The sequence below is a fragment of the Sphaeramia orbicularis genome, chromosome 1 (assembly GCF_902148855.1).
Source record: "Sphaeramia orbicularis chromosome 1, fSphaOr1.1, whole genome shotgun sequence".
Classification (NCBI taxonomy): domain Eukaryota; kingdom Metazoa; phylum Chordata; class Actinopteri; order Kurtiformes; family Apogonidae; genus Sphaeramia; species Sphaeramia orbicularis.
In genome coordinates, this window is record NC_043957.1 from 50,643,774 (window position 1) to 50,670,593 (window position 26,820).

The 26,820-nt window shown below is 38.2% G+C and overlaps 2 protein-coding genes across 2 annotated transcripts in view; one reads left to right on the top strand and one right to left on the bottom strand.

Annotated features, from left to right (window-relative positions):
- The window catches only part of tmem184c (transmembrane protein 184C), a 12,949-nt gene extending 11,362 nt beyond the window's left edge, over nucleotides 1-1,587 (top strand). Inside the window, exon 10 of the mRNA XM_030140870.1 lies at nucleotides 39-1,587. Coding sequence (XP_029996730.1) covers nucleotides 39-349 — 311 coding nt within the window. The 3' untranslated portion in view covers nucleotides 350-1,587. The remainder of the gene's footprint in view (nucleotides 1-38) is intronic.
- On the bottom strand, nucleotides 1,296-21,841 carry prmt9 (protein arginine methyltransferase 9). Its single transcript, XM_030140881.1, is given in 17 exon segments — nucleotides 1,296-2,144; nucleotides 3,370-3,492; nucleotides 7,833-7,986; nucleotides 8,076-8,560; nucleotides 8,563-8,765; nucleotides 14,518-14,697; nucleotides 16,090-16,304; nucleotides 16,448-16,557; nucleotides 17,650-17,752; nucleotides 17,938-18,105; nucleotides 18,313-18,408; nucleotides 18,410-18,449; nucleotides 18,452-18,527; nucleotides 18,530-18,551; nucleotides 18,634-18,782; nucleotides 19,356-19,555; nucleotides 21,515-21,841. Coding segments are annotated over 16 exon segments (2,562 nt in total). The 5' UTR covers nucleotides 19,554-19,555; nucleotides 21,515-21,841; the 3' UTR covers nucleotides 1,296-1,904.
- Between the last annotated feature and the right edge of the window lie 4,979 nt (nucleotides 21,842-26,820).

The window sequence follows — 26,820 nt, forward strand, 5'->3', positions numbered from 1 at the left end:
TATCAGAAATGTAATCTTTCGTAAAACCTTGTCAACAGGGAGAACAGTTATGGGGCGTCCGAGGAAGTCCTACTTCGGCGAGGCAGAGAATGACGGCGAACGATCCGGGCTTTTGTCCTCAGCCTCTCAGGACGCCATCACAGAGGCAACGACCGGAACAGGGTCTCCCAGGGGTCAGTACCAGGGCCTAGGTCGAACCCCGGCGCCCCACTCTCTATCGGCCCCTGCTGGACTCAGTTCTGCACCGTGGGACGAAGGATATGAGGCGACACCTGGAGAAGCTGAAGAAGAGGAAAGGACCGAGCAAACCAAAGAACCAGCAGAGGGAGATCTTATTGTAATCACTTAGTCTGACGCCAAGGCTGAGACCAGAGACACGGTTGGGCTGGACCCAATTACAGCCTTGCCCTTTTCCTGCAGACATACTTTACTAATACAACATGAAACAAAACTGACATGTAGACGTTTGCCAACAAATGCAAAACCAGAAGGACCTCTCTGCCAGTGACGACTCCAAGAATGTTATGGCACCAAGTGGTTATGAATCTGATGTTATGCTGTTTTTTTGAGTTCTAGGGACTTCTATAGCTCATAAGACTTACACCAGAATGGTAATTGTTCTTTTTTGGCAAAGAGCACATTTTTAATCTTTGAGACGTTGCGTTTCTCAAGGTAAAAGGCTGCAAAACATTTCCTGAATCCGAGCAAAGCATGCACATTTATCCTGCGTGTGTGTGTAGGAAATTGAACACACTTTATATGTGCCGGCTCAATCGTATCAGGACTTGTGGCAGTTTAATGAAAAGAGAAATATGCAACTTTAAAGCTCAAATTTTTGTTTCCTCACATTATGAGAAAAAAGGAATAATCAGTGATCTTTATCTTTTACTAAAGCACATTAGATAAATAGGATAATCGTGTTTTGTCCTAATAAAAGATGAAGGGAAGCACCGAACTTTAAGGATGTATAGTTGAAACTAAAGAGGTTGATTTGTGTACTTCTATACTATGCCAGATGAAAAATCTTAAACAGATTTGTGTCATTACTGAAAAAACATATCATGTATCTCAATGAATACTACAAAGTATTACAGCTACTAACACTCAGTCAACTGTACAATCTGCATTTTCGTTAACTCACACTTTCATCAATTAACTGCATACGACTCACTCTGTGGTAGAAATATAGACTAGCTTTCTCAGATGCCTTGTTCTATATGCTGTGGACCTGATCTCCCCATCAGATCAACATTCATATTCCACAATTCTTTTTTTTTGATGAGAAGTTCTCTCTTTTTTTTTTTTAGCTGAATTCATTTTGCAGCAACAGCACGAAAGCCATTTATCTTCGTTTGCTCATTTGTCTTTGTGACTTCCATGGGTTCGTACAGGGATATATCCGTTTAGTGCGTCTGTATAATACATAACTGTATCATACTCCAGTGTAATCTGCATCATGTCCAGCTACAGCATGTTGCATTGCCTTACATGATTTTATTTTTTTAAATAAGACTGACATCAAGAGCAGCTGTATGTTCACATGAGGATTTATTGTCTTACAGTTTCTTCAATAAATCAGATAAGCTATATTTTTGACAGATTTTTGTCTTCTTGCTTTAAGAAATTGTTCTAGTTTTACTGGTATATACAAATGATCAACATCTCTATAAAACATTTGTCCAGAAGGAACAACAGTATTTACATGTATATTCACGTCATGCAGTGCATTACTGATCTGCAGACATACATTACATTGTGTGTGTCTTGGAAAATGGATAAATTTCAAGTATTAAAGTGAGCATATGGAGAAGGGCGAAGTTTCAACAGTAACATTAAGGGAGCACACAGTTCATTTTGACTGAAGCGGGAACATTTAACCAGTTTAGAAACTACAGCCCAGCACATTACTCCATCAGCCGGGGTTCGTTCACTACATGAGCCGATATGGAGATGGTGCTCTTGTGGAGCTTCACAGCGAGGCGGACCCATTCTCCGACTCGGACCTCCAGGGGCTGCTGCAGCACTACAGCTGCCTGTTTCCAGTGGGAGTTCTGGCTCAGCGTGCTCACATGGATATCCTGGTCCAAATAGATGTGGTACCAGAAGGGAATGGCAGTCAGTCTACCTGCGGATGTGGCCTGGACCTGGGCAAACAATACGACTGAAAGTAAATGTTCAGTTTACTTCAACAATTTGCTTCTTATTGGTGTGCAAAACTGAAAATGAACGACAAGAGGATGTTGTGAAGAGTGTTTTCATCTTCCAAATGTAGATTATTTCAAACAGTTCCTGGACATTATGCTGTATACTTACAGGGCTTCTAAAACAGAGTTATGAGGTAAAGTTAAGATTAGAGGAGACGGTGAAAAAAACACTTTCCTGCTTGTTTTGCACTCATAATACAGGGTGCTTGTTCTTTATCCGAGTATAAATTCCATACTTTTTCAAAACTGCAGTTTTTCAGGTATTATGAAGAAAACACAATTTATAGTCAAAAGCAATGATAGAATGCTACTGTTTATTAAAATGTTAAGCAACAAATCCATTTCTCAGGATGATTTTACCTGCAACACTATTTTAATTTTATTTCCGTTGTTTTTTTGTTGTAGTTTGGATTTCTCAGTAGACGGAATTTGTTTTTTCTCAGCTGCCAGTTTTAGTCTTAGTACTGGTTAACTGTAAATAACTTTAGTTAAGATGTTAAGTCAAGTTCTAAATTTGACCAAATGAAAGGTGTATATAAGCACTTTACTGCTTCATTTGCATTCACAAGCCTCTTTGTGTTGTAATCACATTAATTGCTAATTAATTCCCCCAACTGGTCAAGGCAGACGGCCATCCTCCAGGAGTCTGGGTCTGCTCGAGGTTTCAGTTTGTTAAAGGGAAGTTTCTCCTCGCCACTGTCACCAGTCACAAGTGTTTGCTCCTGGAGGATTCTGTTGGGTTTCTGTAAATTGGCTTAGAGTCTGGTTTTGACCAACTCTATATATAAAGTGTCATGAGATAACTTTTTTGTGATTTGGCGCTATATAAATAATATTTGATTGATTGAGTGATTTGATTGGTTTTCCCCTGTAAGTCGCTTTGGAAAAAAGCGTCTGCCAAATGCATAAACATAAACATAATTAATTGGAAAGAAAATAAATCAGTAAAAATGGTTCCCTTTTTCGGTTGCAGCTTCTAAACCCTGAGTGAATCTGAAATCTAATTGTAAATTCATAAACTTAATATATTACATTATCAGATGCAATTAAACAATCAGAATCATTAAATTAGGTTGAATAAGAGTTATAATTTATCTATTTTTCCAGATTTCCAAAGAACAATGAAATCAGACTTATACTAGCAGTGAAAAGTGAGGTTTCTTACCTTGACTTCTCTGTCAGTGTAGTTGGCGTTTGTATCCATGAGGTCAAGAACAAAAAGCTCCACAGACTCACTGAGATGTCTGCACTCCAAAGTGGAGAAGTCCAGGAACACATGGACTGGTACCTGAAGGAGATGCAAAACAGACACACTGTTAGAGCGTGTCCGACGGCTGATAAACACAAGGCTTCATGTCCAGACGGGTGACAAATTAAAGGAAAATCCAGCAAAGATCAGTAAGGTGCCTCCAGAAAAGCATCAGAGCATATTTGGCACTGACCCCACAAATCTGAAGTCCAGTGAAAAGGTGAATGTCATTCTTCCAAAAGGGATTTCCTCCTTGTCAAATATACAGAAACCTGCCCTAGGTGTCCTGTCATTTTCAAACACCTCAGAACCAGAGAGCCCTCATGCCTGGTTTATATAGAAAAGTGAAGAGGTCCTGGGTTTTCAACATTTAAAGACTAAAAACAAACACATCTGTTGCAAATATTCATTATATTCTCACTGAGGTGAACAGTGATTTGGTTTTGAGGGCCAATACAATTGGCAGTAAAATAAAATTTCAAATGTAATTGCATTTCTTGTCAATTTTTTTGCACTATATTTTCAGTCACTTTGAAACACAGTTACATTGATTTTTCCTGTAACCTGGATTTAACTTGCTCAAATAGGTTTAACAGATAATAGTCACTTCAACTTGTATCAGTGATTATTATTTCAGCCACAAAAATCAGATATTATATGTGGAATTTGACACAAACATAGGATATTTCACAAAATAAGCAATCTGACACCTTGTTACCATTGTTGTAGTTACCACTTTGGAAGAGAATACACTTAGATTTGGAGTCAGGTTTTTAAAACAGAAGTCATAGTCAGATGGTCGCATCAGATGATTTTAAATACCACAAAAAAGAAAAAAAAAAAGAAAAAAAAAAAGAAAAATCCACTGTGTTTCTTAAAAGGGTAAAAGTCAGTATATGCACAGCAGCGGTATTACATAATTATGGTATCTTTTAATGCATTTAAAAGATTCCTAATGTGTGCGTTTGTGTAGTTATGTGAGGTTTGGTTCGGAGTTTCTGTCATGCTTGGAGCTGGATGCCTGTTGTCAATCGCTGACTGCAGAAGCTGGAAATGCAGAGTAAGCCAACTGTAACTGTTGTTCCGCATCTTTGCTGTTGATAGAGATGCTGAGCAACATGACCGCAAGTGTCTCAAAATCAGTGTACATCATGAATGTAAGCCACTGAGTTATTAGTTTGGCAATGGAGTAATCTAAGGTCAGTAAAAAACCAGGTCATGCCGCTAAACAAACTTAAAAACACTTGATGTAAGTCCATGCAAATCATCTATAGTGCACCTTTACATCGTTTCAACTGCAGGCAGACAAAAAAACAAAAAAACAAAAACAGATAATAAGGTTTAATTTGACTACTATATGATTTATGCACTATTATTTTAGAATAAAACTTCCTTTTTGTTCCTTTTGCTCATGTGACACATTTGGACTGTTTCAGATTAATGACTGAAAGACAAAGCACAGAAAAGCTGAAGCTGCTTCAGTTAATGCTGGCACAAATCTATGTGCATTGGGTTGGAGGTTTTTTTTTGAACACTTATTTGTGTATAGTTCATTAATTATCATATTGATAATATATTGTGTAGTATGTTCTACAAATTGCTGTTCTAATTGTATCTTAAAAGTGTTTTAATGGGTACGATAGATAGATAGATAGATAGATAGATAGATAGATAGATAGATAGATAGATAGATAGATAGATAGATAGATAGATAGATAGATAGATAGATAGATAGATAGATAGATAGATAGATAGATAGATAGATAGATAGATAGATAGATAACAGATAATTTCTTTCCTACTAATTTTTATTATACTTGAATGGAGCAACTGTAACACCCAGTAATTTCCCCCTGAAATGAATACAGTATTCTGATTCTGATGATTATAATCAGTGTTGTCAGTGTCTAATCACACTATAACTGTTTCATGCTTGGAAACTTATCTTCATCTCTCCTTTTAAAACAGGCAGTGACTGCAGGGCCACAGACTTCAAAGCCACGTGAACAACCGACGCGGTGGCACAGAAAGTGTCACACTGTTTACTTTACCGCGGAACAAAAGCATCTTTCCTCCTCCCTGTCACAGTTGTGTAGACCTCAGAGCACAGTGTTTGATGTGCGTGATGTAATGTGTACTGATGGATTCAGGTAGGAATGTCTTGGGCCAAGCTGTGTGTTGTGTCTTGGGTGACAGTTGTGCTAGAAAGTGCCCTCCACCGAGGGCTTCAAAGACAACATCTGTTAAAACAAACGATCATCCCGCGAGGGGCCTGTGAAATTAGAGCACAAACATAAAGCAGCGAAAAGAAAAAAAAAAAAAAGGTAATTTCCAGACCAAATAAAGACAAAGAATTCAAAGGGATTTCACAGCTTCTTCACGGCAGCTGGGAAACACACATCAAAGACGACTACACAACCGATAACACAATCTTGGACCTGAGTGTTATTGAGTTGAGTGAAATTCCAAGTTCAACACAAGACAACCCATACAAAGTAGAAAAAACAACCAGAGTCATAATGTGGCTTATTTCAGACAACTTCAATCTTTTTTTAAGAATTGTTTGGACTTTTATAGTACTGGGTTGTGTCAATCATATTTAACAACCCCTTCTCACCTCACCCCACCTCACCACCTCACTCCAGCTGCACATTTGCACGTAATGGTCAGACTTTAAATGTGAATGATGAAAGCTAACAAACACGGCATACTGTATGTGAACGCTGTCAGTATTCGCTGTTGCATCAGTAACATGAGACAGAATACAAAATATGAGTGATCCAACATGTACAAAAGGAAGATGTTTGCAACTTGTGTTAAGAAAGTTTGAACTTAATATAGTTTTATTGTTCTCCAGTGATTTCATAGGAGATAATTGGAATTTTATGCATTTATTCTGATTACATTTTAAATTACATATAAATACAAGTGGTGTGAATATCAGAGGAACTCATGATATGATATTATCATGATATGCTACATCAAACAGCCATAACATTATGACCACTGACAAGCGAAATAATACTAATGCTGATTTTCTCATTACAATGGGACCTGTCAGCGGGTGGGATACATTAGGGAGCAAGTGAACATGTAGACCTTGGAGTTGATGTGCCAGAAATGGCAAAACGGTACGGAATTCTAAAAGTAACGCGACAGACCTGTATGTAGAGAACGTGGTGGGTTATATAGCTCTGTAGATAGAGCTGTGAGAAAGTGAAAGTGAGCTCCCCACATTGTATCATTAGCTACCTACTGCCCCCCCGAAATCAAATTTGTGCCCGACGATATGCCCCCCCGACCACGCACTTGCAAGCACACACAACAATGTTACTTGCAACTAGTGGTGTGTATTGGCAAGAATCTGGCGATACAATACAAATCATAATCCTAGGATCACGATACGATATATCGTAATCTATCATGATACTGTTAACAAGGCGATATTTTTTGTTTTGTTTCTTTTTTTTTTAAGATTATTTCCTGGAAAAACTTCAAGTGCAGCATTTGGATAAATAAAGTTTTAACAGGCGGCTTTACCTGTACAAAAAACCCCACAAATAAATAAATAAATAAATAAATAATGTTTTGCAGACATTACAGTTTAAGATCCTGCTTAAATGTTCGTACTCTATTGCGAAAAGAATGCAGTGTTCAGTCCCTGAATCATCCAACATCAGAACATTATTTTTGTGCATTCCCAATACAAAAGAACTAACATTTGCCTCTTTCAGACAGTAAAAAGTGCTTTTAGGATGCTTGAAATAACCGTTATCAATTTAAAAAAAAAAAAACATGTGTGACCTGCAATATCACAATACTACTTTTGTAGTATACAAATAACAGAGCAAAATACCTATGTGAATATAGAATAAAAGAGTATGAAAAAAGAAAATCAAAAAACAAAAATGGATCTCTGCCATGTCTGCATTTGAATAAATACTTAAAAATATTGATACAGTACTTTTTAACATCGATACAGTATCATGAAGTGAAATATTGCGATATATTGTGGAACCAATATTTTCTTATACCCCTGCTCGCAACCCAGCCCCCTATGTGCTCGCACCCCCCTGGGATAGTGTCCGCGACTCCCAGGGGGACACACCCCCAGTTGAGAACCTCTGTAGTACTTGAAGTACTAGCAAAAAAAAAAAGTATTAACTCTGAGTGGTTGCCGCAGCACCAGCTTCATACACAGCCTTTTTTTCCAAAACAGAAAAACACCAATACTGTGCATCAGCTGTTACACTAAAGAGAAGAGAAATACTCACAGGGGATCATCAGCCTGATCAAGTTACCACAGATTCTTTCATTAAAAGTAATTATTATTAAGTTAAACAAATAAACTCTGCAGTGGTGTGTGAAAGAGAACTTACAGTGAATTGGTTGATAAAGGGAGCGATATTAAATCCTAGCGTTGGTTCTTGACCCTGGACAGCACTCTCCAGCAGCAGCATGTCGGACTCCACCAGCATACCATGCACCACTATCTTTTCTGGGAAAATATGTCCTCCGTCCTCCAGCAGACACCTAGTATATCCAACACATACAGTACTCCCTTTAGTATTTAGAAGTACTGCACCCAAAAGACCCATTCCTCTCTTGCTCCATGGACTTACCTGGCCAAGGAAGCTTTCTCCATCAGCTTCTGCCTAATCAAACCACATGTCTCTACACAGTCCAGGATGATAGCGCTCCAGAGCTTCTCCCTGGAGGGCCTCTGCAGCATCTCCTGTTCGTCCTCCAGTGGTTGAGCAGAATTCCAGATGTTGTTCTGGATGTTATTGCCGCGAGCCAGTCTCTTCAGGACTTCCTGTTGCTTGTTCTTCTCCACAGAACTGTAAGCTTTCACATGACCCTGACTGGCAGCGATGAGGGAGAGCAGAGAGAAGCCCTCGGACACATCCAGCACATACAGCATCTCACCACAGTCTGTGGACTTCACAGGGTCACGGACATCTGACTGAACACCTGATCCTTGCTCTTTGTTCTTCAGTTGAGCGATGAGTTTGGCGACCGCGTTACAGAAACTCTGGTGGTAATCATGATTATTCAGGAGCGCCATTTCTGAACATTCCAGCATGCAGAAAGTCCTTGGTTTTGAATCTGGTCTGTTTGAAGAGAAGCCAATGCACTGCAGAGTTCTGCCTCTGGGTTTAACCTGGGGTCCTTTATGCACAGCAAGTCCAGATGCTTGTCTAGACGGATTTCATGCCCATCTCTTCGTACAGCAACACTGCAAAGCCTCAAGTACGCGTCTCTACAAGACACTTCAACCAACAGTTCATCTCCTGGATTCAGGGTGAAACCTAAGAAGAAAGACAAAATCCTTAGCCTTCAGGTCTCTCCTCGATAGGAAATATCTATTTCTTTTGCCTAAAGAAGATCGTTTGGATCAAACCATTGCCACATAAGACAAAGAACTGAATTGTGTATATGAAGCTAGCACACTGTTAATGTATCTGTTGTGACCTCCAAACATGACAACGCATAGATGAAACTACTGAAATGACAAGACCTTTGCTTGTGCATTTAGAGGCTGGACATCAAGACACTCTCTTTGAACAGACTAACATGTGTCCATATCAAATCTATAAAAATGCAGTTTATCTCAAAGGTAACAGTGCAGTAATAGTGTGATAATTAAGTGGTAATAATTGAGTAGTACCGCTGCAATTACCCTGTAATCACATAAACAAGGTATAGTACATATATACTAGGTATTATGTAGCCTTTCTGCTTATATCTGGGTAATATCTGACTGAAATGTATGGAACAGGAAAAGAAGGGGACAATAATGAAGGCGTGTATAATAAAAAGAAAAACTGCAATGCAGCATAACAGTGTTTATGACAATTTAAATTTAAAAATAAACTCAGCATGCACTTGCAACCAAAATGACATCAATTAAACTGTAGATAGCTGAGGCGTCACCTGATTGATAAAATGGTGTGAATGCATGGCTCATGTGTCCAAGGCTCCATCTGATAAATGTGAACCAAACATGAACATGAGGCATGTGCAAATAAAATTGTTTATCACTATAGAGCCATTCATCTTTTATGATGAGTTTATTGCATCACATGTTCATGTCGTGATGACAATGAACATGTGATTTCTCAGTCATTATCAAAACAAGGGCACTGATAGGAAAACAGAGGTAACAAGTGAAAAAGTAGGTGGAATTTACTAATACCCTAACCCAGTCACACAACACCTTGCCCCTCCTGCTCACTGATACTCTACCTACCCAGAGATTCATTTTGAGTCTTGACTTTCAATCTTTTCAAAAATTTGTAAAAAAAAATACAAAAAAAAAAAAAAAAAAGGTGAAAGGGACATGTTAAAAAAAAAAAAAAAACATGTGTGAAATCTGAAAAGATGAATCGGGTGAATAGTGTCAGAGAAATTGGTTGGACAAAAATCTTGGTATGGACAGAATTCCTGGTATACATATATATAAAATGAAAAACTATTCAGCAGCTGTATAGTAATGGAATGGTATATGAGTATAAAAAAAAAGAAAATGTAAAATAGTTAAGTAGATAACGGCGATACCCCGAATAAAGTAGTCATTGCAGTTGGTCTAATGGTAACAAGCTGGCAGTTGGTAAAACCCATGTGAAGGAAAGGTGACCAGCTATAGTTAAAGTGTCATTTATAGGCAAGATACTGCGTTAAAGATAGAATATCAAACAATAAAAGAAACTGAAGCCTATGTGTGTGATATGTCTGAAGTAAAATCTCACAACTGAAATGTACAGAATAGAACTAAAATGCACTTTTCACTTACAAAGAACCACTGAAAACCATTGGTTTCGGTTTTAGTGAATGATCATGATGAAGTTAAGTATGTTTAAAAATCTGCTTGACATTTAACGTGTTTACAAGCCTATTTTTGAAAAATATATTTGGCTTGGATACTATATGAGTGATTGTGACTTGATGATAGCCTAATGGGGAAATTGTGGTTCCCAAGGCCAGACCAGCTGAGAACCGTAAACAAATGCTGGTCAATCACTGGGACACAAACATGAAATGATAAGATTTTGATGGTGAAAGGTCAGAGGTCAGGAATCAAAACGATGTCCTCTATCTCCTGTGCTATAGAACGCAATGTTCCAGGAACTCCTCAAGAGCGCTTCTTGAAATTCTACCCAAACATTTACATGGATATTTTGGTGGCCACAATCAAGGTCAAGTTCACTGCTTAAACGATCAAAGTGTGTGCTAAATTAAAACTTGTAATATTAATTGTACGTTGCTCATAAGTGACAGAACCGTACAAACACTTTTTCATGGAAGCATCTGATTAAATGTTAGGTTGTTTTCCTCTAAAATGAAGTGATAATAAAGTAAGTGAATCAAATATACTTGTCATGCAAAGTGATGTAAACCATAACATTGCAGCTTATTGTACCATGATTATGACCATGGAAATTGCAAGTTGGCTTACAACAAACTTCACTGAAAATCCTGAGGGGATTAAAAAAAAAAAAAAAGTGAGAAAGCACCCATACTGAGAGAAAAGGAAAGGAAAAGCAGAAAATGTGAAAGGAGCAGAGGCAGGGTGAGCAAACCCATAGAGAAATGAGATTCAGGGGATGGTGCAGAGAAAGGGGGAGAGGCACAGAGAGAATCCTACAGGAATAACATCTGTTCATGTCTTCTTGTCAGCGTGGCACCTCATCATAGTCATTGGGGAAAAATGCATATTTATCACTTATAAGAATTTCATGAACACTAAAGAGTGTCACAGGCGATCATGGAGCACACGTCACGGCAGCCGGGGAAACGGATGTTGGTGATCACCGGCAAAAGGTGGAGGCTCCCTTGACGCTGCCCCTCACCAATTAACAGTGCTTGAAATGCTGTTGAGCGCTGTCTGAAAGATGATGTACTGTGATGCCAACTGGAACATGTCACTGCCAGTCAGTGGGTATTAGTGTCACAGTGGCCCGGTTTGATAAAAAAGTAAAGAATATACATAACCCTGGGGACTCTCAGCACCCTTAATTTATATTTAGAAGGTTAAAACTTTGTCTTAAAATGCCTTTAAAATTACATAGTAAAATTATAATAAAACAGCTCAATTCTATATAAACCAAGGAATAAATTGCTACCGCAATACTTCAAAAATGTTTAATGAAAGAGAGGGGGATATAATCTAAGGGAAAACTTAAATCTACAGGTCAGAAGTGTGCGTACAACATTGAAAAGCTTCTGTATTACAGTTAGGGGAGTTAAACTGTGGAACAGATTGAGTGCAGAACTAAAACAAATTGCCAGTATAACTGTGTTTAAAAAGAGGCATAAAGAAATGATTTTCCAGAGGTACATTGATAAACAAACTCCATAAGGCACTTGTTTGCTACTTGGATATCAATTTTGCAATGTGTTGGGTGAATGTGTTGTAATATGGATGAGTGACGAAATGTACATGTTTCAAAATTGCTGATAAATTGGGAGTGTTGTTTTCAGTAAGCATGGAAGGTTTGAAGGGGTAGGATTAGATAAGTTTATACTTCTTCCTACTCCTTTTTGCTCATGTAAATGTTGAGGCTTAAGACGTTACAGTTTTAAGTTACCGTTTTGTTCTCATTCTCTTGATTATCATTTATTTGCATTTCTGTTTTTAAATTGTCATTTACATGATCGAAATAAAGATATCAATCATCAATCTATGAATAATACCAGTGTTCAATTATGGGCAGTTATACTGTTATAAGTTCAACTCAAATGTCAAATTTTACACTTTGTGCACTGTTACAATTGGTAAATATTTATTCCTCAAACTTCTTTAGTCTTCAATTCACATTTCAGCATCCTAAGTCATAGTGTTGACTGTGACTATGTCCAATACAAAGCTATACCCAAATGTCAAACCACTTTGTGCACAATCACAACTGTCCACAATTCAAGTTTCTCCAATCACCATTTTGATAATGTTTTTGTCAAATTTTATGCTTTGTGCACATTGAAAGCTCAGTCACAAAACCTCTCCCATTTCCTTCATTTGATACCAGTGAATCCTTAGTTTGACGGGTCAAAAGGTTCAAGCTTCAGCCTTCCACTGTTTTCCCTTTGTCATGTTACTACCAGCTGTATGTACAGCGCTACTGGATTTTATTACTCAGATGTTTCATGAAGTTCACCATTGAGAATATCTAACCTGTTGCACAACTACAGTAGTTAATGTTGGCATTAATGCAGTACAGGGTGAGGTCAGAAAAATTAACGCTCTTTCCATTTAAAGAAATTGTACTGCTAAAACGGAAACACTGATTTTTCTTTGACCATACAGTCATATTGATGGGTTATTGAGCATGTCTGGTGATGTAGTCATAGATTTATTGCATTGCATAAGAGAGAGAAGGTCCATTGTTTATTGGGCACTGAAATACCTGCCAACACAATGTATGCCACAGTGAACAAACTTGAAATTGACAACAATTACAGGAGTCGGGGCTTTGCTTTCACACTCAGGACATAGGCCTACATGACAGTGCCCAGGGAGGTTTTCACCATGGCAAGACCACAGCGATTGCAGGTATTATTTCCTCATCGAGTTGTCTGTTTGGGTCAGGAGAGAGAGTGGCCACCTAGATCCCCGGACTTGACCCCCCTTGATTTTTTCTTGTGGGGGTATCTTAAAAACTGTGTGTATCAGACTGTTCCACAAACTCTTCAGGAACTCCGAAATCGCATCACGGCTGAAATCCAAGCCGTACGACGAACACAAATGGCGAGAGAGCTGTGTTAGAGATGCGACAACGAGCACAGATTTGCATCAATCTGAATGGTAGCCAGGTTGAAGGTCGTGCCGGACGACTTCGGTGAGACAAAACATTTTGATGGCGAGTAAACATGCTGTAATGTTGACAATTTCAATTTCATTCACGGTGGCATAAACTGGTTGGCAGATTTTTCGGTGCACAATAAACAATGGACATTCCCTCTGTATGTTATGCCATAAATCAATGATTCAATCGCCAGACATGCTCAATGACCACATCATATGACTGTATGATCAAAAGAAAAATAAGCATTTCCATTTCAGTGGTAACAATTTCTTTAAATGAAAAAGAGCGTTTTTTTCTGACTCACCCTGTATTGCATGTCTGCCAGATTACCTGCTACTTACGTTCTTGTGTTAGGCTTACAGTTACTAGTTTGCATTGTGGTCAGTACTTTGAGTAAGTTAGCATCATCAGTTCCAGAACCTGCCTTGTGAAGGTTTTTATTATGGCAAGTGTTTCATGAAGTTTGCAATACTCACCTGTTAGCATAATGTAACTGCATTAGCCAATGTTAGCATGAATGCAGTGCTGTATTATACTGTCAGCTTGATGGCTTATTAGACCAGCTAGTGCTAAGGGTTGTGTTTATTCATTACACAAAGCTGACATGATACAAATGCATCTATATTAATAAAGGAAAGTGGACTCTGTGTGGTGTGTGTGTGTCTCAGGCATCACACTGAATCCAGAAAGAGGTGACTGCTGCAGTTTGGCATACTTAAGTATTTTGGTCAAGGAAGAGACTAGTGAAAATGGCAAATTAATAGGACCAATATTCTGGGAGATATTACTAATTTTGGAATACAATAGCCTTACAATCATGTTGCTATACCCAGATCACGTGGAACACTTTGGCGGTGACTGTTGGAGAATGCAGTACAGCATGCATGAATACACACAAATATCCATGCTGGGGGACCAGGATGTTGCCCCTCAAGGTCGGGATGTGGATTTTAAAAACACCCCCCCTTTTTGCATCTCACCCTCGGTATTGCCATTGATGAAGTCCAGGATCTAGAACCCATGATTCCCCATGGGTCAACGTGCCTGTGTTTTAATATCCACAAAGTAGCGGAAGTTGCTTAGGTGCTGTTAACGTAACAGTGTTACTTAGAAGCATGGTTGATATTTTCAGTAAGTTAGCATTAGCATTATCTTGGCAATTGTAACCTGCTGCGCTTCACTAGCTCCACCCTCCCAACGCCCACAAACTGTCATCTGCTATTGTGTGGAGATACCTTGTCTCCGGTTGGGCTCTTACCCTTAGGGCTGTGGACAGGGTAGATGGCCTGTTCCCAGCAGGTGTCCTCCTGTGGTCCAGTTGACAGACTGCTCTCCTCATCCAGATGCAGCTGAAACCAAACAGCCAAAGCATCCAGCTCCCCCTTCTGTGTGACCGGCAACCAGATCTGCTGAACTGTCCTGGAGCTCAGACCCTCCACTCCTGAAGAACAGTACACGTGAGAATTATGGAAATACTATGTGTACTGAGCCTCAACAGAAAAACGACTTTTATGGGTATAAACTGTCATGACTTCCTCTGTTAACCTGTTACTGTTATTTTGGTCATCATTAACATAAGGATTCTTGGTTTTTGCCACAAACATGATTGTGTAGTCTTTAGAATGTCAAACTATTATCACTTCATCTTTGATTCCAAGTGAGATGTTTGTACCAAAACTAAAACAATACTTTAAATATGTACTATGCTGTTGCGTAGGAATAACAATATGAAACCTGTTAAAAGTCAGATGATTAAAAGAATGTGAATAATAGATATGTAAGGATTACTTTAGGAATTTCACATTGGTGTGTTTAGCAGTTTTTTGCGCATATATTCCTTTCAGTAGGAACAAAAACAGAAAATCTACAGTTAACTGTCAAATCAAACATGACTAAAACATCACATCAAGACCAAGAATCATTCTAAAGTGAGTTGGTCTCACTGATTCTAGACACAGCATCATGGCTCTGTACTGTCTGCATATGATTCATGTCAGTCAGTGATAAATATCAATGAAAAGATCTACAGGTAGTGACTGGTAGACGTGCACTGGGAGCTAATAAATCATACAGCCTCAGAAGGGTTAGAGCTAAGTAAGAGCTACTAACATGCAATATTTAAGCCTACAAGGCAGTAGGTAGGATCTACAGAAATCCTGTCAAGTGAATTAATTATGTATTTAATTATTAACTATCTGTCCAGAACAGCCTTTGACACTTAGTGCCGTGCTACTTTCTTTGTTTTAACAGGAGAATGCACTGTATTGTTGTTACTCTTACTTATTTGTGATGCTTTTATTGTTATTCTTATATTGTACAGCACTTTGGTTGTTGTGAAGCGCTTTAGAAATAAAAATTGACTGATTGATTAATTTGTTACATTGTTCTGATTGACTGAATAATGACGATAAAAAGCAGACAGTGAACTTTTCCAAATCAGGATATTCAAACGAACGGCAGAAAAAATATGAATATTTTCTATTCATATTTCTGAAAAATATGACACATACACAGCTCTTAATTTGAGTACACCCATCTATTAATAAGCTTCATTTATGTATTTATACAATATCTCCAAACACATGCTTTCCACTCAATCACACTCTCTGACTGCTGCTTGTTCACTTGCACTGATCACTTGGAAACATGTCGCTTCTGGCCGGCAATGGCTGCTCCTCATAGGTTCTGTCCCCTGTCCGTAATTCATGTAATACAAAGGTCAAGTATGGTGCATTTATGGCAATTTTTTTTTACTGAATTTGCAGCTCTCTTTCTTAAAAGTAATACATAAAGCATAATCAGATGTTGTAAGCATGACCAGTACAGGTACGCTTTAAGACGTTAGTTCTAACCTGCACGTTGTTGAAGTCTATGTTGAAGGCTGTGAATGGGTCGGTCAGAGGTTTATATCCTCCAGGCAATCGGCTCAGTCTCTCTGTAGTGTAAGGCTCCATGGAGTCGTCTGGCTCAGAGCTGCAGCTGACTGGGCTACGGAGCTCCCCAGCCTCAGACATGGACAGCCCACCCACCTCTGACACACAGAGCCTGGCAAAAAATGTAATGAAATAACAGCACAACATGGATGACTGAATAATTAGAAAAGAAAACAGGGTGTTCCGATACATGTATTACAGGTAAATATGGTCATGATGTTACATCTGGAGTCCGTTCCAGCTCATCTGGTCTACCTGTGATGACGACGGATCTCAAGGCACTCGAGAGCCATCCCGAACACAGTGGCTCCGGCAGGGATGACCCGTCCAGTCGCAGAAGGCTCCTTGAATTCATTCTCCCCACTCTATGGAAAAAAGAAACACATGCTTTTAATGGAAGAAGAAATAGGTGTTAATATGAATGTAGTAATGTGTCCTGCAAAAGGGTGAGCTAACAAATCATGTTTTTTTGGCCCATTTAAAAAAAATTTAATTTTTGCTGGCCTGAAATGACTTAATTATTATTACAACATGATAAAGGTGCTTTCCTTCCTCTGTGTGTTTGTGTTAACCCTTAGTGGTCTGAGCCTACTTTGAGTACTTTTGATTTTGCCTTTATATGCTATATAAAGAAATGTTTACTATACCCATGTTTGTTTTGTTTTTTCAGCACAACTTCATTTCATCTTACTTCATCTACCTATTATTTTTTCACTTTAACCTACTATACCAACACAAGAGGACAAAAAACACACAAAAAATATAAAATCTGATTTGAAAAATTTGTATAATTAATTGCAAAATAACACAAAGATGCTTCATGAACCTTTTCGAAGACTTTAAAAGTGAATACTTGTTCCAAATATTAGGTATATAAAATTCAAATTATAATAAATTAAAACTATACTCAAATATTTGACATAGCAGCATAACTTTACATAGGCATTTTCTCCAGTTTTCTCATCCCTTGTCCCCCCCCCCCCCCCCACCCCACCCCACCCCCAGTCCTCCTGGTTTCCGCATCCAGTTCAGGTGGGGTCATTCTCACCCTTACCTGTAATGCTAATGCAGTCTGGTGGATTAGAATATGCAGATTTGGACAGTTTTTTCCATTTTGAAAAAGGACAAAAATGATGAAGATATGGTCAGAAATAGAACGCCCCCCCCCCCCCCCACACACACACACACACACACACACACACACACACACACACCTCATTTTCATACTTTTATTCACATTCATTTGCTCCAGTTTCAAAATGTCATATCTCCGGTTGTATTAGCTCCTAACAACATCAAATAAAAAGTGGGAGAGTGTTTCAAGTCCACACTTTTGAATGCAATTGTCCCCAGTGGTCTGCGTGACCGACTTCCGACGCTACAACATGTTGAATATGCCATGTGATTGAGTCACGGGGCCGTGACCGTGGACCCTTAAGTGTTAATCAATGGTTTACCTGTGGAGGTAGCAGTAGGTGTTGCCAAGCATGAATGAGACTTTCTATAATGCCCTCTCCAAACAATCCTGCATCCACTGTCTCCGTCACAACCAAAGATACCCTTTAAAGGGGAAAAAGACATCAAAAGACAGATGAAAAAGCAATGAAAAAATAATAATAATAGAATATATATATAAATATATAAATATAAATAAAAAGAACTCCAGGAATCTCAAATAAATAGAAACACTGAGCAGGTATTGTACTTGAGAGATAAATGCTGAAGATTTTATATGTAAATGTTACCTGTGTGGGAGGTCTTTTGGTACTTCCATCTCCAGAGATTTCATGTGGAGGATCTTGATGCTGCCATCCATCCCATTAGCAGTCACCACCTCACAGGCCAGTTCATACATGGTCTTTGACAGTTCACAGGCATACACCTCTGTCGCCCCTGCCTTCTTAGCACACATACTTAACAGAGGAAAACAAAAATCAGAAAATAAACACGTAACGTCCAAAGTATAGCTCCTATTCTACCGAAAACCAACAGAAACGCTAAGTGTGTGTTAACACTATCGAAGTGAATCTAAATCACAATCAATGTAAAAAAAAAAAAAAAAAAAAAAAAAAAAAAAAAAACTTCATAAAAAGTCCAGTTTCTAATGGAAAATATCTCACCCAAGGATCCCAGTGCCAGTACCTACTATCAAGTACAGTGGTTTGCAGCCACTCTGAACAGCCTTCTGAATGGCTTGCTGGTACTTTTGTTTCTGCATGGTCGTTGAGCATTAAGAAATGCCAGCGCTCCACCAACCGTTAGCCACACGGTATAAGTTTTCCCGGGCTTCTGGATAGTCCGCTTCAGCTTCAAGGCTTTTGTGGAAATGACCTGCAAAGCCTCATCCCTAAAGCCCATTCTGGATACGAAAAAGAAATACGATAGGAGTCAAGACATCGAACAGAAATATGTTTAAATGCTAACACAGGAATGGAGAATACCTGAACAGGTGTTCACCCATGCTATTTAGGATGACCTCGTCAGCAGGGAAGAGCTCCAGCGCTTGTTCGTAACAGTCAAAAAGCTCCTGAATGCGACCTAGAGAGTCCAGCTCTTCTGCCCATTTAAAGAGAGTGAATCTGAAGGAGTCCCTGCAAAGGTATCATAGGTTGTGTACTGTAAACATTGACAGTCGTGGAAAAAATTATTACACCATCAAAAATCATCAAAAACAATGGTTGTGCAATCAAGTACTAACTCCTGTGTGTATCACGTGACTAAAACAGACAGAAAAGAAAACATGGAATGTCTAAAAGCACTGTTTTTGTCAGTACAATGCCATAGCTATTCATGTAAGAACTGAAGTGATTTTGGTTATTATCAAGAAAACATGGAAAATGGATAGATATTAGCTCTGAAATTAAACACTTATAAGCTATTTTTGTTATCATATATTTGTCCCAATAAATGTACCTTTAGTTGTACCAGACATTAAAATGAACAAGAAATTGAAGAAAATAAGTGGTGGTCTAATAATTTTTTCCATGACTGTATATGTTCTGCAGATGTGTCTACTTTGTAAGTAAGAAAGTGACACAACATTCATTCATTCATTCATCTTCTGAAGCCACTTTATCCTCACTAGAGTTGTGGGTGGTGCTGGCAACATGCTCCAGACAATGCAAACAGACTGGCCTTTTAAAGCAGTGGATATGGTCCATACCCGCGCAAAGTCCTTAAACACAGGAGCAAGGTTAAGGACAAGTAGGTAGTGCACAAATGCAGTGCCATAATCCTGGTTAAACAGGCACTGCTGAGCACTTTCCAATGACCTGGACACCAGCTCGTTACGGGCAGGGTCCTCTCTGCGTCGCCTTCGGGTTCGTCTCCCATGCTTAGGTTTGGCATTGGCATTAGGCATCCCTTACACAGAAAACAACAGAGAGGAGACAATCACACATTATCAGTCTCATTATCAAAGACCACTTCAGTCAAAAAAAAATTATAAGTTTTTTCTGATAAAATGTGAGGAAATCATTCTGCTTATGTTTACTATTATTTCTATTTAATCAATTTTTATTTTACTTATTTAAAATACATTTAAGCAAGGACCCAACACACTTATGCTATTGTGTTGTTATTTTCATGTTGTTCACTGTTAGCCAGTCAAGGGGGTGCACCCAAGCAGCTTAATACCTGGTTTTGCCTAAAATTTGTAGAAAATAGCACTTTCTTATTATGTGTTTTTGGTACTGTTTTTTTCCAAGTGCACAATGATTGTCTCACTTTTAATAATAGCAGCTGAGGAAGCGTGAATGGACTGGTCATCAAAGGTTAGCTGTTATTGAGAGCAATAAAACTTTTGCACTGTATGTGTCTCTGGCTGCAACACAATCAACAAGAAGAAAAAGAAGAAGAAGAAGAAGACGAAGAAGAAAAAAAGAAGACAACAAAGGAGAATCATTGTAAAAAAAAAAAAAATCAGGAGGTTTAAGTCATTCTCTGCTCATTCCTGTTTGTCATTTAGGGTTTAGGATTGATAATTGTTTGGGGAAAAAGCTTTTTCATGTTTTTCATTATTCTTTGAGAAGAGTGGCACTTCTTTTTATTGGTCAAGCTGAAGTAAGATTTGGGAAGAATTACAAAATATATTGGATAGACAAACTAAAAAGTGTACTCTATTAAATTCTATTGGACTTCCATCCTGTTTGAGCCAAGATACTTTTCCAGTATGTCAGATATTATTTCAAAATAATGTCCCCAAAAACATTCTGGATAAAATCACAGACTAGAGTAGTGGTTCTCAATCTTTTTCTGTCTGGCCCCCCTTTGGAGCACGAAAAATCTCCAAGCCCCCCTCAACCCCAACAACATTGTACCTGTGGTGCAATTATTACTTTTATTGAAAGAAACATCAATATCGTAAAAATACTTTTTGCTTTTCCTTGAATAATTTGTTGTGCAAATTAAAAATAACGTAGATTTTTGATTGAACAATACAAATGAACTCAACAAGACTGCTCCCTGAGACATTATTTTTCAAAATAAAAATAGGAAATGTGTAATTATCTTAAAACTATGACAATAAGGTAAACTTTTTTTTTTTTAGAACAACAAACACATTTTGGTAACAAAGATGAACATTTTAACAATATCAGTGGCTGCAATGAGCCCATTTATGTTGCACATCTCAGAACATGAAAGTGCAAACTGTACAAACTGTGCAAAAACAGAAACATTGCACATTTTTCTTTTCCAGTCCAATCCTTGTCCATTCTCCAAACCTAAACTCTTTGTCTAGTCTAGTGACAGATCACCATGGCAGTAGATTTGTTTGTTGTACGTCCCTAAAATGAGTCCAGAATGCTCCAACGCTAAAACATTAGTTCCACCTGCTACATGTTCTAACCTGAAGAAAAAATAAACACCTAGAAATGATACCATGCCCCCCATGTTTATTTTCATTCCACAGATTAAAAGTATCCTAAGCAAAAGAATCCATGGATCAACAAAAAGGTGTGTACAATACAAATAAATATTTAAAATATTATAAAGTCTATAAATTATAAATAAGACCTAATTTAAGCCATTTGTAATAAATGTATGGCTCATTGTAACACTGAATTAGTAAATCATAAAGGCACTGGATAACAGGAATAAGACACTAACAAACTTTTTTTTTTTTAGTTTTTTTGATTTGCTATACAAATAAGCATCTTTCTGCTACCTGAGGAACAACGGTCCACTACAAAACAAATTAATAATAAATATCAAACAACAAAATAAAGACTAAAACATGAATATCGACAGTAATCAGTCATTGTAGGATACTTTATACCGGTGCTAATTCACTGTTTTACTTATTTATTATTACAGACTTACTGTTTGTTGTTAAACCTCCGGCTCGTATCAGGCAGAGAGTGTTTGGGGCAGTTATTTGAAGTGTCAGTGCTGATTTTGCAAAGACACAAACCTTACGAATCTGTCCAGAAATAAACTCGTTAGCATTGTTAGCATCTCCTCTCTGAAAGCCCCCTAGTATAACCGTACACGGACAAAGCGGTAAACCTGCACTAGTGGCAGTCGCAGCAATAGGTTAACTACATGGAAAAAACACTACTTCTCTTAAAATCTCAGCTTATGCCACTAAACATATATTTAAAAGCGTGCATCACATTTGTTATATCATGCCGAGACTTGTGTCCGCACATAAACATCTCGGTCAGGAACATATGCTGAGAAACAAAAGGTTCCGCTTTAATTGTAATGACGTACAGTGTATTATTATTTGCAAACAGATTGTATTTTCTCTACAAATTCAACACAGTGAAGAATATTTTTTCTAAATTATATAGCACATATGACTATTGTAAAGGTTAATGCTTTAGATTTGCCTCTGATTGAACTAATAAGAGACGATTCTTAGATCATGGCCAAAGAGTATGGAAGATCAAGAGAATTCCTCCAACTATTATCATCCATATGAACCTGATGAAAAGTGGCCTCAGAGTGTTTGAGTTGCATTAAAGTGTTTTGGATGACAATACATTACAATGACTTCTTGAACCTTGAGGATTATTAAGATGATTTTTCCCTCAAACACTAGGTTATCTATGTAATGGATTGGCCAGTGCTCAACCCAGTGTGAATAATGTGCAAAATTACACTTCAATCCAAACTTTCTGATAAGTTCTTTATTATATAAGATTTATTTAACGATATTTTTTTCCCCTTGGAAAGTGTAGCAGTTATTTATCATCAAAATTAAATCAACTTAAAAGTGACTGAACTTAAGGCTTTAACATCATTCCAATAACCACTGAATGCACCATGGGTTTGTGGTTTACGCAGTCAAAAACACAATGTCCATACCATTGATCTATTTCCAGTGGTTTATTTTAAGGATTTTTTTCTGGCAAACAACAACCAAGGCCTTTTGTGCTGTCTCTCTTGCTCATCCTGTCTGTCCGTTTGTCTGACTGATTGTCTGATTGTCTGGTAAAAAACAAAACAAAACATAGGCCCACCCAGGTGCATGCTGGTCTCCCTTAGTGCTGCCTATTTATGTCCAGGTGCCCACAGTCTAAACCAATAAGAAAACACAAAACAAAAAGGTGCTAAAGACTAAAAAATAAAAGCAATAACCATGAAAATCAAAACTCCAAAATATATTCTAATTATTAAACAAACAAAAACAAACAAAAAATAAACAATTAGCAAAAAAATCCTAAATAAGTGAACAAAAAAGTAAATTAACTTTGAACAAAAAACTAAATAGACAAATAGCTCCTACAGAAAGGATTAAAGCAAGATTTTAACTGATAGATTTGCAGTCATTCATTGTGCAAAACACACATCATATCACAATAAAGTAAGTTAAAAAGACATACAATAATGATCAGAATTAGAAAGTATTTCTGAAAGACATCTCTATCCATATATAATAAATCTTAAAAGAGCATTGACAGCCAGATCTGCCTTCCTCAAAATCCTTTAAAATCACTTTGAATCATCTCAAGTTACCAGCTCCATGTTTCAGATCGTTCTGAACTTCAGTGAAGCTGCACAGTTAAACCACCTTAAAGTGGGCTCCTTCTGCTTTAAGTATAATGCCATTGAAAGTCTTTACAGGTCACTGCTCTGGGGTCAAAAAACAGTTCCAGAGGTGACTGGGGAAATTAGACAGGAGGCACTCATGACCGGTGTCTGCTGCACGATCAGTAATCTACAAGAGTCTGCACAGAAAAACAGGAAGGACATGGACTGCTGATGAGATAGATCACACAGACCTTCACCCACATACAGCATATATTACTGGATGAAAATGATATCTATTCACTTCACAGTTTAGGCTTAAGGGAACTTTAATTCTAATTCCCTCTGGTGGAAAACTACCATGTAATCAAGTTTTAATCTGAAGAAATGTGGTAATTACTGTATAGGAACATGGTCCATTTCATTGTCTTCTGTAATGTATTTGAAGAGACAAATAGTCATAGAGCAAAAAGTGTTAGTGTAACAGTGTCCTTACACCACTAACACCTGCAATCATAACAATCTACAACAAAAAGATTAACACCAATAGGTATGGCCGTCTCTCTATGACCTTCTATTTCTGTGGTCCATATCATTCTGGACATAAAATGGACATATTTTCAGAAACACAAGCTCCGACAAACACAGAGGTGCCTTCATTGCATAGCCCACACCCTTAGTAAGGGGGGGGGCAAAGTTCCAGCCCTCTACAACCTTCCATTGGACTCCAAAATCAAACTACACAATCCTCAAATATAGAATCGTGGCTTTTACCCATGTTCCCTAACCCTTAAACTAACCTGCAATCTACTAACTCTAACCAAACCCTAAACTAATCCTACATTTTAAATAAATAAATAAATTAAAAAAAAAAAAAAATATATATATATAATTATATATATACTGTATATATATATATATATATATATATATATATATATATATATATATATATATATATATATATATATATATATATATATATATATATATATGTAAAATTTAGGGTGACATGGCGGTGCAGTGGATAGCACTGTTACCTCACAGGAAGAAGGTCCTGGGTTTGATTCCAACCAGGGACCTTTCTGTGTGGAGTTTGCGTGTTCTCCACGGGTCTGCGTGGGTTCTCTCCGGGTACTCCGGCTTCTTCCCACCATCCAAACACATGCACTGATAGGTTATTGGTTAATTAGTTAATCTAAATTGCTCATAGGTGTGAATGTGACAGTGACTGTTTGTCTCTATATGTCAGCCCTGTGATGAACTGGTGACGTGTCCAGGGTGTACCCCGCCCTCGCCCATAAGTAGCTGGGATAGGCTCCAGCGACCCCTGTGACCCTAGTGAGGATAAAACGGGTTCAGAAAATGAATGAATGAATGAATTTTTAATTTAACTAAGAAGTCCCATTGACATTAGAAATCGCTTTTGTAAGGGAGACCTGGTCAAAGTAGCTGCCACACAAAGTCAGAACTATATAAAACACACACATGCCCTAACTCTAACCCTACCCTAACCTTAACCCTAATCCTAAACTACTAACCTTAACCCTAACACTAACCCCTAACCCAGTGGTTTCCAACCTCTTTTGGCATGTGACCCCATTTTAACATCACAAATTTCTGGTCACCCCAGACATTCAAAACAGAGACTTTTTTTGGGGGATAAAATTAATTTGTTTCTGATCATGTAATAGTTTGCTATACTATGTTGCAAATGAACATTAATTTTAGATGACATTTAGTCTATATAATGTATATTATTATGGACAGAGGCAGAAAAGCCAAGTGTAGATTACTGCACAAAGTGAGAATTTTATTTTCCTCGGTCAGGATATGTACAGTCAGTCCAGTTTATATTTACAAGGCTGACAATTAATACTGAACAAACAAGAACTCAAACTATGAATTATGAAAGAGCTGCAGCATCTGAAACCGACCACAATGAACATTTGAAAGATAAACAGAACCACAGTGCTTCAGTTTCAGCTTCACAGTTCGTCATGTCTGTTATGTATGTGATTGTCTCTGTCAACTCACCATATATTTTTTATGAGTATGTTTTTGGTTTTTTTTTTTTTTTTTTTTTTTTTATAAATTACTAGAAATTTCAGGCCATCTGAATTCCAGATGACCCCATGTGGGGTCCTGTCCCCAAGGTTGAAAAACACTGCCCTAATCCTAACCTTATCCCTAACATTAACCCCTAACCCTACCATTAACCCTTATCCTAAACTACTAACCTTAACCCTTTTCTTCCTCCCATACCTAACCTTTTCCCTAACCCCTGCCCCGACCCCTACCCTAAGCGTCTTCCACCTTCATGTCTAACCTTCCCCCTGCCCCTAAACCCACCCATTCCCATTCCCACTCCTTTCCTTCCTCATTCTTCTTCTTTCCCATATCTTAACACACCTGTTTACCCCCACATTGGCCACCCACCCAGTGCACACCAGCATCTTCGAAAAAAAAAAAAGATAAACTAGAAGCGCTCGGAGAGCGCAGACCTCTGCCAAGGCAGATCAGTGCCCCGGATTTGGATGAAAATTTCAGAAAATGTTGATGCTGGCACAAGGAACAAATGATTAAATTTAGGTGGTGATCGGAGGTGGTGGGGTGGGGGGGCCACGGGGGCCCACTGATCTGCCTTGGCGGAGGTCTGCACTCTACGAGTGCTTTTCTAGAAAAGACAGCGCAGACCTCCGCCAAGGCAAATCAGTGGGCCCCCGTGGCCCCCCCACCCCCGATCACCACTTAAATTTAATCATTTGTTCCATGTGCCAGTATCAAAATTTCCTGAAATCTTCATCCCAATCCATCCATAACTTTTTGAGTTATCTTGCACACAAACAGACAGACAGACAAACAGACAAACCAGCGCCAACAAAAACATAACCTCCTTGGCGGAGGTAAATATCATTAAAGCACTATATGACTTTCATCACAAATGTTTTTTCAAATTAGTAAAACCCCAGTGATATCCTAATTATCACTAATCCATTAGTCTTTATGTACCTGAATCACTTACCTCACGGTGAACAACTTAGAAGATGACTCCATCATAAACGCAGTCCACTTATTTACATAACAAACCCAAACGTCACTCAGGCCTTTTCAGCAGCAATTTCACTAAAGTGGCCTTTACCTCCATCCACCGACTAGACTCATTCTATAAAACAACGCTGGTGGACTGGAGAGTTTTACGTTGTAGTGATCGGACTTGTTTTCTTACTGAATCTGTGAGAAACCATTGTCACTTGGTTGCCATTCCCACAGTGCACTTCCTGACAAAATTTCCATGAGCACAGAAAGACTAACGGATTAATGATAATTAGGCTATCACTGGGGTTTTACAAATCTGAAAAAAAATTGTGATGAAATTCATACGCTGCTTTAAACAACCCACTGAACTGGCCCACTCTGACTTATTTTACATGTGCTTAAAGAACACACCATTGTTTTAGCTGGCACGTGGTAGACCATCCAACACAAAAACACACCAGGCCGTGATGAGTGAGGACCTCATTGTCTCGGGATAAACAGTGTCAAGAGTGTGTGAACACTGAGAAGATGTATGCATGTATCACACCGCCTAACGCAGTAGGGTCCGATCAAATGGAAACACGTGGACACATTTGGTGTTCAACAGTCTCTGT